The sequence below is a fragment of the Helicoverpa armigera genome, chromosome 29 (assembly GCF_030705265.1).
Source record: "Helicoverpa armigera isolate CAAS_96S chromosome 29, ASM3070526v1, whole genome shotgun sequence".
NCBI classification, from domain to species: Eukaryota; Metazoa; Arthropoda; class Insecta; order Lepidoptera; family Noctuidae; genus Helicoverpa; species Helicoverpa armigera.
The window spans coordinates 1,638,150-1,648,781 of NC_087148.1; the positions used below are offsets into that span (position 1 = coordinate 1,638,150).

At 38.6% G+C, this 10,632-nt stretch overlaps 1 protein-coding gene across 1 annotated transcript; it reads left to right on the forward strand.

Moving 5' to 3' along the window:
- Positions 1-462: 462 nt before the first annotated feature.
- LOC110378523 (leucine-rich repeat neuronal protein 3) lies at positions 463-9,765 on the forward strand. The gene is made up of 10 exons (XM_064042682.1): positions 463-619; positions 2,871-2,944; positions 3,169-3,297; positions 3,775-3,992; positions 4,788-4,985; positions 5,519-5,718; positions 6,196-6,403; positions 7,086-7,264; positions 8,325-8,458; positions 9,049-9,765. The coding sequence occupies exons 2-10, from the start codon at positions 2,875-2,877 to the stop codon at positions 9,186-9,188; spliced, it is 1,476 nt and encodes a 491-aa protein (XP_063898752.1). The 5' UTR covers positions 463-619; positions 2,871-2,874; the 3' UTR covers positions 9,189-9,765.
- The last annotated feature ends 867 nt before the right edge of the window (positions 9,766-10,632 follow it).

Below are 10,632 nucleotides of genomic sequence, written 5' to 3' on the forward strand. Positions count from 1 at the left end.
TCTAACCGGATGCAGCTGAGTACCAGTGCTTTACAAGGAGCGACTGCCTATCTGATCTCCTCAACCCAGTTACCCTAGCAACCCAGTACTCCTTGGCTAGATTGGTTGTCAGGCTTACTGGCTTCTGACTACCCGTAACGACTGCCAAGGATGTTAAATGACAGCCGGGACCTACAGTTTAACGTGCCCTCTGAAACACGGTCATTGGTGTCTAAGATATTATATATTCCCATCGGGTTATGAGAGTGAAGGAATAGTGAGTGCATCTGTGTCTGCGCAAATGCTTGTGCACTATAATATGTCCTACGCAGCTCCTTACATGAGAACAGCCGTCGTAGCCGGTAATCGGCTAGGAGGAAGGAGTAGTTCAGTTATACGCATAAAGAATACAAGTAGATACTAAAGGCAATAAAATACAATACCTTATTTTCCTATACATATAAGTGTTAGCGTGACTCATATCTTTTTACACCTTGATAACAAACGATAAGCGATAAGATAGGACGGCCGACATTTTGTTTTTCAGTCTCCTAAACGTATTGGAGCAGGCATATAGTGTGTTTCAACAAAGTTTTATCAAATATTGTTCATGTGTTTGTGAGATTTTGGGGGAGAAAAGGTGAATAGATTTTTATTTTTGTTGATGTAAGATTTTGCAAGTTATTTTTAGACAAATAGAGCATTAGATATAGGAGTATTTCAAAGGTGCAATTCGAGTAAGTACATAGTTACATATCTACTTAAAATTCTTATCGATAAGAGACCATTAAATTGGTAATATATATGTATAGGTGTGTTAGATTATTGGAACTGCATATAAAGGTACGTTATAATGTAATCTATAAAACTGTAATAAAGAGGATATATTTTTTTTGTTTGTTTGTATGTATGTTTCTTGGCACCCTCAAGGCTCCGAAACTACTGAACCGATTTGAAAAATTCTTTCACTGTTGGAAAGCCACACTCTTCCCGAGTAACATAGGCTGTATTTTATCTCGGTACGGGCAGTAGTTCCCACGGAACGAGGGTGAAACCGCGGGATAACAGCTAGTTTCCCATTCCATAAAATCCAGATATTGAAAAAAAAAATCTTGGGTTTTCTATACCTATAGAAATATATCTTTGTTTATACATACATAGGTACTTTTAAGTTTTAGGAGAAACAACGTATTCTGTTATGTCAATGTTATTTGTTTGACAACTACTTACTAGAGCAAAAAACACGACTGAATTGTTATATTAAACAAAAGATAAATGAGAATCGCTTTATGCTACTGTCACTATGGAGAAACCTGATATTCTTTTGCCCTGTAGTGTTTCTTATTCATCATCATCTCGGTCATAGGACGTCCACTGCTGAACATAGACCTCCCCCTTAGATCTCCACAGATACCTGTTGGAGGCGACCTGCATCCAGCGTCGATGGCGACCTTTATAAGGTCGTCTGTTCATCTTGTTGGTGGACGTCTTACGCTTAGACATGTTGGATAAAAATTGGTTCAACCGTTTTAAAGTAATTAGCTACCAGCTTCCGCCGGCAGTTTCACCCGCATCCCATGGCAACTAAATCGCGCACTCGGATAAGAAATAACTTACAGCTATCCTAGATAAATAGGCTATCTAACACTGAAAGAAAACTTCAAATCGGACCTTAGAACAAACATACAGACAATCAAATAAACTCTTCAGCTGTATAATATTATATCTATATAAGCAGCACCTAATACTTAAGAAGTTTGTTCTAAAAATCTTCAAGTTGCAAATAAGATTTTTTATCTAAAACACGAAAATTTTTCTTTTTACAACTCTGAGCTCATGTATTTCCATTGAATCTGATAATGTAATGTAGAACTGATAAATTGTTATCTGTTAGATAGCCGGGAACAGTGTCTGCTAACTTGTATCTACCTATGTTTTAGTGAAATCTAGATATTGTCACATTGTACTTATTTAGACTGTAGTAGATACTCTTTTTGGTTTAATGGTAGGTAGAAGAAGAGGGACATCTACATAATGCTCATAATATTTAATTCTGAAGAGTTTATTTTGTTTGGACGCACTTATTTCAGGAACTAATATACTGATTTGCCTAGTGGGTAAAGGACCAACCTCAAGTATGAGGGCACGGGTTCGATCCCAGGTCAGGCAAGTACCAATGCAACTTTTCTAAGATTGTATGTACTTTCTAAGTAAGTATATCTTAGACACCATTGACTGTGTTTCGGATGGCACGTTAAACTGTAGGTCCCGGCTGTCATTTGAACATCCTTGGCAGTTGTTACGGGTAGTCAGAAGCCAGAAAGTCTGACACCAGTCTAACCAGGGGGTATCGGGTTGCCCGGGTTACTGGGTTGAGGAGGTCAGATAGGCAGTCGCTTCTTGTAAAGCACTGGTACTCAGCTGAATCCGGTTGGACTGGAAGCCGACCCCAACATGATTGGGAAAAGGCTCGGAGGATGATGAATATACTGATTTGAAAAATTCTCTCAGTATTGAATTGCCTATTAATGGAGGAAAGCTGTGTGCAATTAATAACCCACACTACTTTCCAGTAGTTCTTGAAACTCATTAAAAAAGCAAAGCCAATTTAAATACCTAGGTATCTACAACATTTTACTACATTCATAACTTTTGTTTTAGAGTATAAAAAAACAAAGGCTAGCTATTAGAGAATACTAAAATAATATGAATATCTACTAAAATGTAGATGTTGCCAACCAAAAAATATTGTTTTTGTCGGTTGGTTAGTAGCTGTCTGAAAATCGTAGATAGATACATTTTATTATCTTTAACATAATCAGTAGTGTATGACAATATTACCTACACACTGACAATATTTAGTCACCGATATTTTTCTTTGTTTTTCACAGGAAAATGGGAGGGCGCGTGGTAACGACTGTCATTTTTGCGCTCCTAGCGATTGGCGTGCAATGTCAAGATGAAAGTAAGTAACGCCATCTAGTAGCCAATAGAGCAAAACATTAGATTTTACTATAGTAAACTTAATTTTTCTATATTAAAATGGTTTCTTTAAATATAAATAATGTAAAAGAATTGTATAATTTCATGAAACAATGACTAACAATAATTTAGCGTAAGTCAATGACGCTAACTTAAAACAGCGCCATCTCGTATCGAATAGCGCTACTAATCGCAACATTTTTGCAGCAACAGTCAAGCCAGAGTCAAATGCAGTTGCAAACAATAATATTTGCAAACTCTGCAAATGTGCAGACAATAAGGTAGATTGCGTCGACCAGGGCATTTCCACTTTCTTCACCACAGTCGAATGGGAAGGTAAGTTAAACTTATTTTCTATTTTTCACATAGATATAAGCTTCATAGAATTAACATCAACCGTCCGTAACTTAGACGAATCTTTACTCATTTATGTATAAGAACCGCGCATCACTGTTAAGAACAAAATCATAGTTTTACGATGGTTGACGATGAATTTTAAACTGGAATGATTTGCGTTCACCATAATCTACACTAGCTATAATGAACAAGAATGTTACCTATTTTACTTTGTTATAATTGGTTGTTTATAATGCTGGTGATGTGTCATTGAACATCTTTGACAGTCATAGGGTTGCGCGGGTAACTGGGTTGACAAGGTCAAATAGACAGTCGCCCCTTGTGTAAAAGTCTGGTACTCAGCTGAATCCGGTTGGACTGGAAGCTGACCCCAACATAGTTGGGAAAAGGCTCGGGAGATGATGAATACTGTTGGTGTGCCAACAAATAAATAAATAACCCATTGAAAAATTCCAGGTCTCATCGATTTCAAGCCCGAAGTGGTAAACCTTAGCGAGAACCGTTTCACCAACATCACCATGATAGCTGACCTGACGATTGAAGTCCTCAACCTGTCCAGGTGTAGCATAGAGTTCATTGAAAACGCTAGCTTTAGAGACCTGCAAGAAATGAGGGTTCTAGACTTAAGCTACAACAAGTTGACTACTGAGAAACTAAGCCCCCATGCTTTTGAGGTAAGTCCCCAATCTGCCCAGATGTAGCATAGAGTATATTGAAAACGCCAGCTTTAGAGACCTGCAAGAGATGAGAGTTCTAGATTTGAGCTACAATAAGTTGACCACTGAGAAACTGAGCCCCCATGCTTTTGAGGTAAGTCCCCAACCTCTCCAAGTTTAACAAGAGTTCGTTTAAAACGCCAGCTTTAGGGGCCTGCAAGAGATGACGGTTCTAGACTTGAGCTATAATAAGTTAACTACTGAGAAACTGAGCCCCCATGCTTTTGAGGTAAGTCCTCAACCTGTCCAGGAGTAGCATAGAGTTCATTGAAAACGCCAGCTTTAGAGACCAACTGCAAGAAATGAGAGTTTTGGACTTAAGCTACAACAAGTTGACCACTGAGAAGTTAAGCCCCCATGCTTTTGAGGTAAGTCCCCAACCTCTTCAGATGTAGCATAGAATTCATTGAAAACGCCAGCTTTAGAGACCTGCAAGAGATGAGGGTTCTAGACTTGAGCTACAATAAGTTGACCACTGAGAAACTGAGCCCCCATGCTTTTGAGGTAAGTCCCCAACCCCAAATATATGTAGATCACAGAAATCTCCCAGTCTCTTCTGACACAGAGAAGGTATGGGCGTTAATCCCCACGATTGCTCGAGGGGAATTAACGATATTGATTTCTGACACTTTCGCGCAAATTAGACGTTTAAATAAAACTACTTTTACGGGTTTTATCGCGGTTATATTGATATTAGAGATGTCCAAGTCATACCAAAACAGTACAGTTTAATAAAGAATTTTATGTTTTCAGGGTCGTTTCGCTCCCGAAGAGTATGAGCCTCTAGCTTCCATGAGAGTCCTCAATTTGGCCTACAACGACCTTCACTCGCTTCACCAAGACTTGTTCGAGCATTTACCAGAATTGGAAGAACTGGATTTGAGTGGAAACCCCTTGACAACTATTGATCATGTCACTTTAATTGCCATTTCAAGTCTGCCAATGTTGAAGGTTAGTGACATCTAGTGTTGAGCGATAAACAGAAAAATATTTGTGAGAAGGACAAGTGGTAGCAAATAGAAAGATTTATACATATTTATTATTAAAATAATTACAGCATCTTAATAACGGTACTTTTATAATATGGACTGATTTTACCGCCAGTTGCACAAAGCTCCATTAAAGTTAATTAATACTTCTTTAAATCTATTGCTGACTCTTTCTTTGTCAACAAGATAAAAAGTGTTAGCAATAGATTTAATGAAGCTTTAATTTTAATGGAGCTTTGTGCAACTGACGGACAATATTTAAAGAGATTTTAAGTACAGATAATTTCAACTAACCAGCCCATTAAGATGATAATTATGCTAAATTAAATATACTTCTTGTTGTTTTAAGAAAAAATATAATTACTTCATTTACAATAAGTACTTATGTGTTAAATAAAGCATAAAATAAAATATAAAACAACAAAACACCCGCAGAGAACATGCTACTCACCAACAGATGGCGCTGTCACCAACTTAAACATAAAATCTTTGCAGTCGTTAAGAATGCGTTCCTGCCAACTCGCAGAGATACCGAGCAAGTTCCTCCACACTCCTCGATACTTGGAGCGCCTGGACATCAGCGACAACCGTCTGTCTGCCGTTCCTCAAGAGCTGGATGAAGCCAAGAACTTGGTGTACTTGAATTTGAACCAGAATCCTATTGTTGAACTGGATATGACGTCGGAAGATTATCCGTAAGTTTTTAATGGAAATTTTAATTGAAATAAATCTAGCAAAATACCCGGGTTTCTTAACAAGACATGATATCTAAATTTAATAGTCTAACCCTCTCAGAAGTTTTTGAGTTTATGGCTGATAAACAGACATGGTGGAAGATTTTATTTTTTGTAGTTTATAAACTTGCATGCTGGGTAATGGGTATCAGTTTCCAGTCTTACCAGTGACTGCCTATCTGACCTCCTCAAGTTACCGGGCGACTCCCTAATAAGGTTGTCAAACTTTCTGGCTTCTGACTACTCTTAACGACTACCAAAAATTTTCAAATGACAGCCGCGACCCACCAATTTAACGTGCCATCCGAAATACGAACACCCATTCACGGACCAACCAAAAAACCAAAACTAAAAAATATCTTCCTCTTCACTGCCAATCAGATGAACACCTATAGCTTATACACTATATTTTATTTTAAAATCCTTTCTCAATTCCAGTGGCTTCCCCCGTCTTCGGAAACTCCAAGAGTTACACATGTGTAATATGCCCAAACTCCGTCGTATCGGCATGGGAGCCCTGGCAGGACTGGAGTCAGTTCAGAAGCTTCATATCAGCTTCAACCCTTCTCTTAGTGAGATCGACCCTAAGGCTTTAGCCAGGCCTGATGATATTGGGGAAACTTATGATTGGCCTGCTGTTAAAGAGGTGAGTTCAGGTGTTATAGTATTCGGTCAGTTGCTTAGTTCAAATTGGTCAATAAATAAAAAACACCAATTTTAGATTTTTTAGATGTTTCCAATTTTGAAACAAAAACTAGTAAAAATAATAGCCAGTAAAAAGTAGCTTATGTATATTGTCAGGCTCTAACTCCACTATATCTGTGTTCCATATTTCATTTAAATTGGTTCAATAGTTTTGGCGTGAAAACGCCACAGATATACCTACAGACTTATGGTCCGTTTAAACAGACCGGCTCGGGGAGAAGAGCAAATTCTTAACACGTTGAAAATTGAATACTTAGTATTTGTAGTGAGGTTTATTTTTTATGTGCACTGCTGCTTTTGTCATTAAGAATGCTCGAAGGCGCTCAGTGTGAAATAATAAGAGGAGCCGACCGGCTCCGATCGCGTACTTTTTCTTGGCTCCGATAGCATGCTCTTTAATCCGATTGGCTCCGGTCTGTGTGAAATGAAAAATGCGCGCCAATGCTCTCAGAACCGGTCTGTTTGAACGGACCCTTAGTTACACATTTATTATAAGTAACTTAGAACGAATAGAAACATAGGTCAAGTTACCCCAATCCAAAACCCAAACAAACCAAAACTAAAAAAAGAAAGTTTGAAGGTACCTAATATATTATCATGAAACCAATATTTTCTAATTCCAGTTGTACCTAAAATCGAACAACCTGTCTGACGTGGATTCCCGCCTGATCTCTCGCTGGGACCTGTTAGAGAAGGTGGATGTGTCTGACAATCCTTACCTCTGCGACTGCTCTACGCAGTGGATGGTTGATATCCTCACTCCGGTTGTCGAAACCAAGGGAGGAAATGCTTCTACCATGGTGTAAGTATTATAAAGGGCAAAGTCAAAGTCATCATCCTCCGAGCCTTTTTCTCAACTATGTTGGGGTCGGCTTCCAGTCTAACCGGATGCAGCTGAGTACCAGTGCTTTACAAGAAGCGACTGCCTATCTGACCCTCTCAACCCAGTTACCCGGCAACCCAATACCCTTGTGTATTAGGTTAGACTGGTATCTGACTTACAAAAGTCAAAGTGAAAGCATTTATTCGCAGTTAAGATGCATCATCATCCTCCTGCCCTTATCCCAATTTTATTCGTAGTCGGCGCAGCATGTTTTCTCCTTCCATACTCTTCTATCTGCCGTCATCACGCAAATAACATTCTTACACAATCCATCCATAGTTTCTTTGGTCGTCATCTTCCGCAATATCCGTCCACGTTCATGCTCAAAACCGAATATTTCGCGGTTATATAGGACACAAAACAGACAAGCAAATATACTTACAAAATACAAAAAAACATGGTAAAACCAGAAAACAAGGTAGGAGAAAAATATGAGTCACAAACGCAAATAAATGTTTGACTTTGACTTATCTATCACCTTTTTATATATGTAGTATCGCATTTAAATCCCGATTATTTATAAATATGTGTGAGTATTATGATGAGCATCTGCCTAGGCTTTTAAAACTATGTTGGGGTCGGCTTCCAGTCTAACTGGATGCAGCTGAGTATCAATAAGCCATAAAGGCTACCTAACTGACCTTCTTAATCCAGTTACTTGGGCCAACCTTGGCGAGACTGTTTGGTCTAAATTTCTGGCTTCTAACTATCCGTAAAGGCTGCCAAGACTGTTAAATGACAGCTGCGACCCATCAATTTAACTTGCGTTCCGAAACACAGGCATTGGTGTTCAAGATACACTAAGAAAGGACATACAAACGTAGAAAAGTTGCATTGGTTCTTGCCTGACCTGGAATCGAACCCTCATACTTCAGAGGTTGGTTCTTTACCCATTAGTCCACCGCGACTTCAGGGCTAGACCAACGTGGTGTCCTGGTAAAATAATGATGTGCCTAATAATATGATATTTTTATTTCAGTTGCCAAGAACCGATTGAGATGCGAGGCTACACAATGAAGCATCTTCATGAGATCCACCGCACAATGCGCTGTGTCGACAAGTATGGTCACAGGCCCGAGAAAGATGGTGCTATATTGCTTGGAACTCTTATTGGTAAGTATAATTTTATTTCCATGAATTCTTACGAATATTGTAAGTAGACTACATTCAAACATAAAAGAAAATTTATGTGAAAAGTGAAATAATAGGATTTAGGGAAAAGAACCGGCAAGAAAGTTCAAGATACAAATTTTTAAAGAAGCGCCTTATTGTATCATCTGTCTATCCTTTTCCCAACTATGTTGGGGTCGGCTTCCAGTCTAACCGGGTGCAGCTGAGTACTAGTGTTTTACAAGGAGCGATAGTTACCCGGGCACCACGATACCCTTTGGCAACACTGGTTATCAGTTTCTAGCTTCTGACTACCCGTAACGATCGCCAAACATGTTCAAGTGACACCCGGACCCACCAATTTAATGTGCCTTCTAACTTCTTTAACTCTGTGATTTGTACCAAAAACCTTAATATTTTAATTGTACCGTTTTTATATCGTTTGTATGTTTGTGCGTGATTATCTCACGTTTCACCGAACTGATTTTCAGCATACTACATATTTATCACACCTAGAAGAAGGTTTTACACATAAATTGAATATCTAAAGGCCCTTCTATTTTTTTCTAGTAAACTTATTTATTTGTCCCCAGGTGTGCTTCTAGCAGTACCAATAATGCTGAGTTTGATGCTTCTCTGGCGTCACGGGTACTTCGCCTGGCTAGGCCTTCGCCCCCCTGTCGATGTGTCCCGCGCTTTCTACAAGAGAGCCCCCGCTGATGACAGCTATTGAATGTATAGGGAGACTGGCTGATTGTATTTTTTATTCATTTTCTTGTTGAAGGCAAACTTTTTGGCACCGTTGAGTTTTGAAAGAATATGTTTTTTTTCAATAATTTTTTTGGTTGTTGTTAAGACTTACTTATTTGATGCAAATTTTTTTGAATTTGTTAATAAATATGTTTTTTTTTCATGATTTTGTTTTGCAATTACGTACTTAGATGTGTTTATGATACCGAAGTAACTTTTATAAGTTTCTTTTTTTAGTTACATAAAACTTAATGTGCTAATAAAAAAAATCCTAAGTATGATCAAAATTGTACCATTACTTAATTTTAAAAAAATTTTGTTACACATCTTTTTTTGAAGGTCGGTAAAGAATGATTAAATATTTCATAATGTTATTTTAAGAAATATTTTGTGTTCTTACGACTAGTCAATCGGTCAGTCAGTCAGTCAGTCAGTAGATTCGTGAGATATCATAATTTTGTGATAATCTTAGAGTCAGTTTAGGTTAGTTTAATATTTTTTTGTATGTTAAGTTTTAATGTTAAGAGTTTATTAAAAGTATTTTTTATGACGTAAGAATATGTGTTTTGGTTTTATTTTCCCCTCAAGAATATCCGCTCAATTTAAATATGGAACCCTAAATAAAGGGGGATTCTGAATACATAATCTGTAAAGTCAGTAATCATTAATCAAACTTGAGCAATGGCGATGATTAACGTTTATTTCTTCTACGTCTGAAAAATGAATATGTCGGCTCTTCGTTACCAACATCAGAAATCTCCATCGTTTACTCTAGCTGCAGACGCTTAGTTTATAATGAATAATAATGCCAGCACTGTCTTGAGTACACTTTATAGTTAGAAATAACAATTATGGTGAAAAACAAACAATAAACTAAATTACGACGTCGAATTGAGACGATTCGCCTGGTGAGGGCGCGCGGGCCTTTTTCTTTATGTCAAAGTTCCCGCGCTGCTCCCAACTTGACGCTCCGTCAGAGTGACAGTTCCTCAGCTGTCACTCTAATCCGACGTATTCTCATATTCTCTACGGCGGCGCCGACACGGCCAGACTGACAATCGTCCGTCCTCGGACGTAGTAGTTTAATGGCGTCCTGGAAAGATGAAAACAGTACACGACTAATGATCCGCTCGTCCACCCTGACGAACATAATGCCATAATGTCTACCATAATACAGAAGCAACATTTTGCCCACACAACAACTTTACACACGGCGACTTTACATACTACAACTTTACACACCATAACTTCATACACCGTAACATTACACACCACAACGTGGACCGGACGAGTGCGTCCTTCGACCAGCCACCAAAGCGACATGGACCGGACAACACTGTCCCTTCGACCAGTTGTATAACACAAAACCACAAACATGGACCGGACGAGTGCGTCCTTCGACCAGCCGCCAAAGCGACATGGACCGG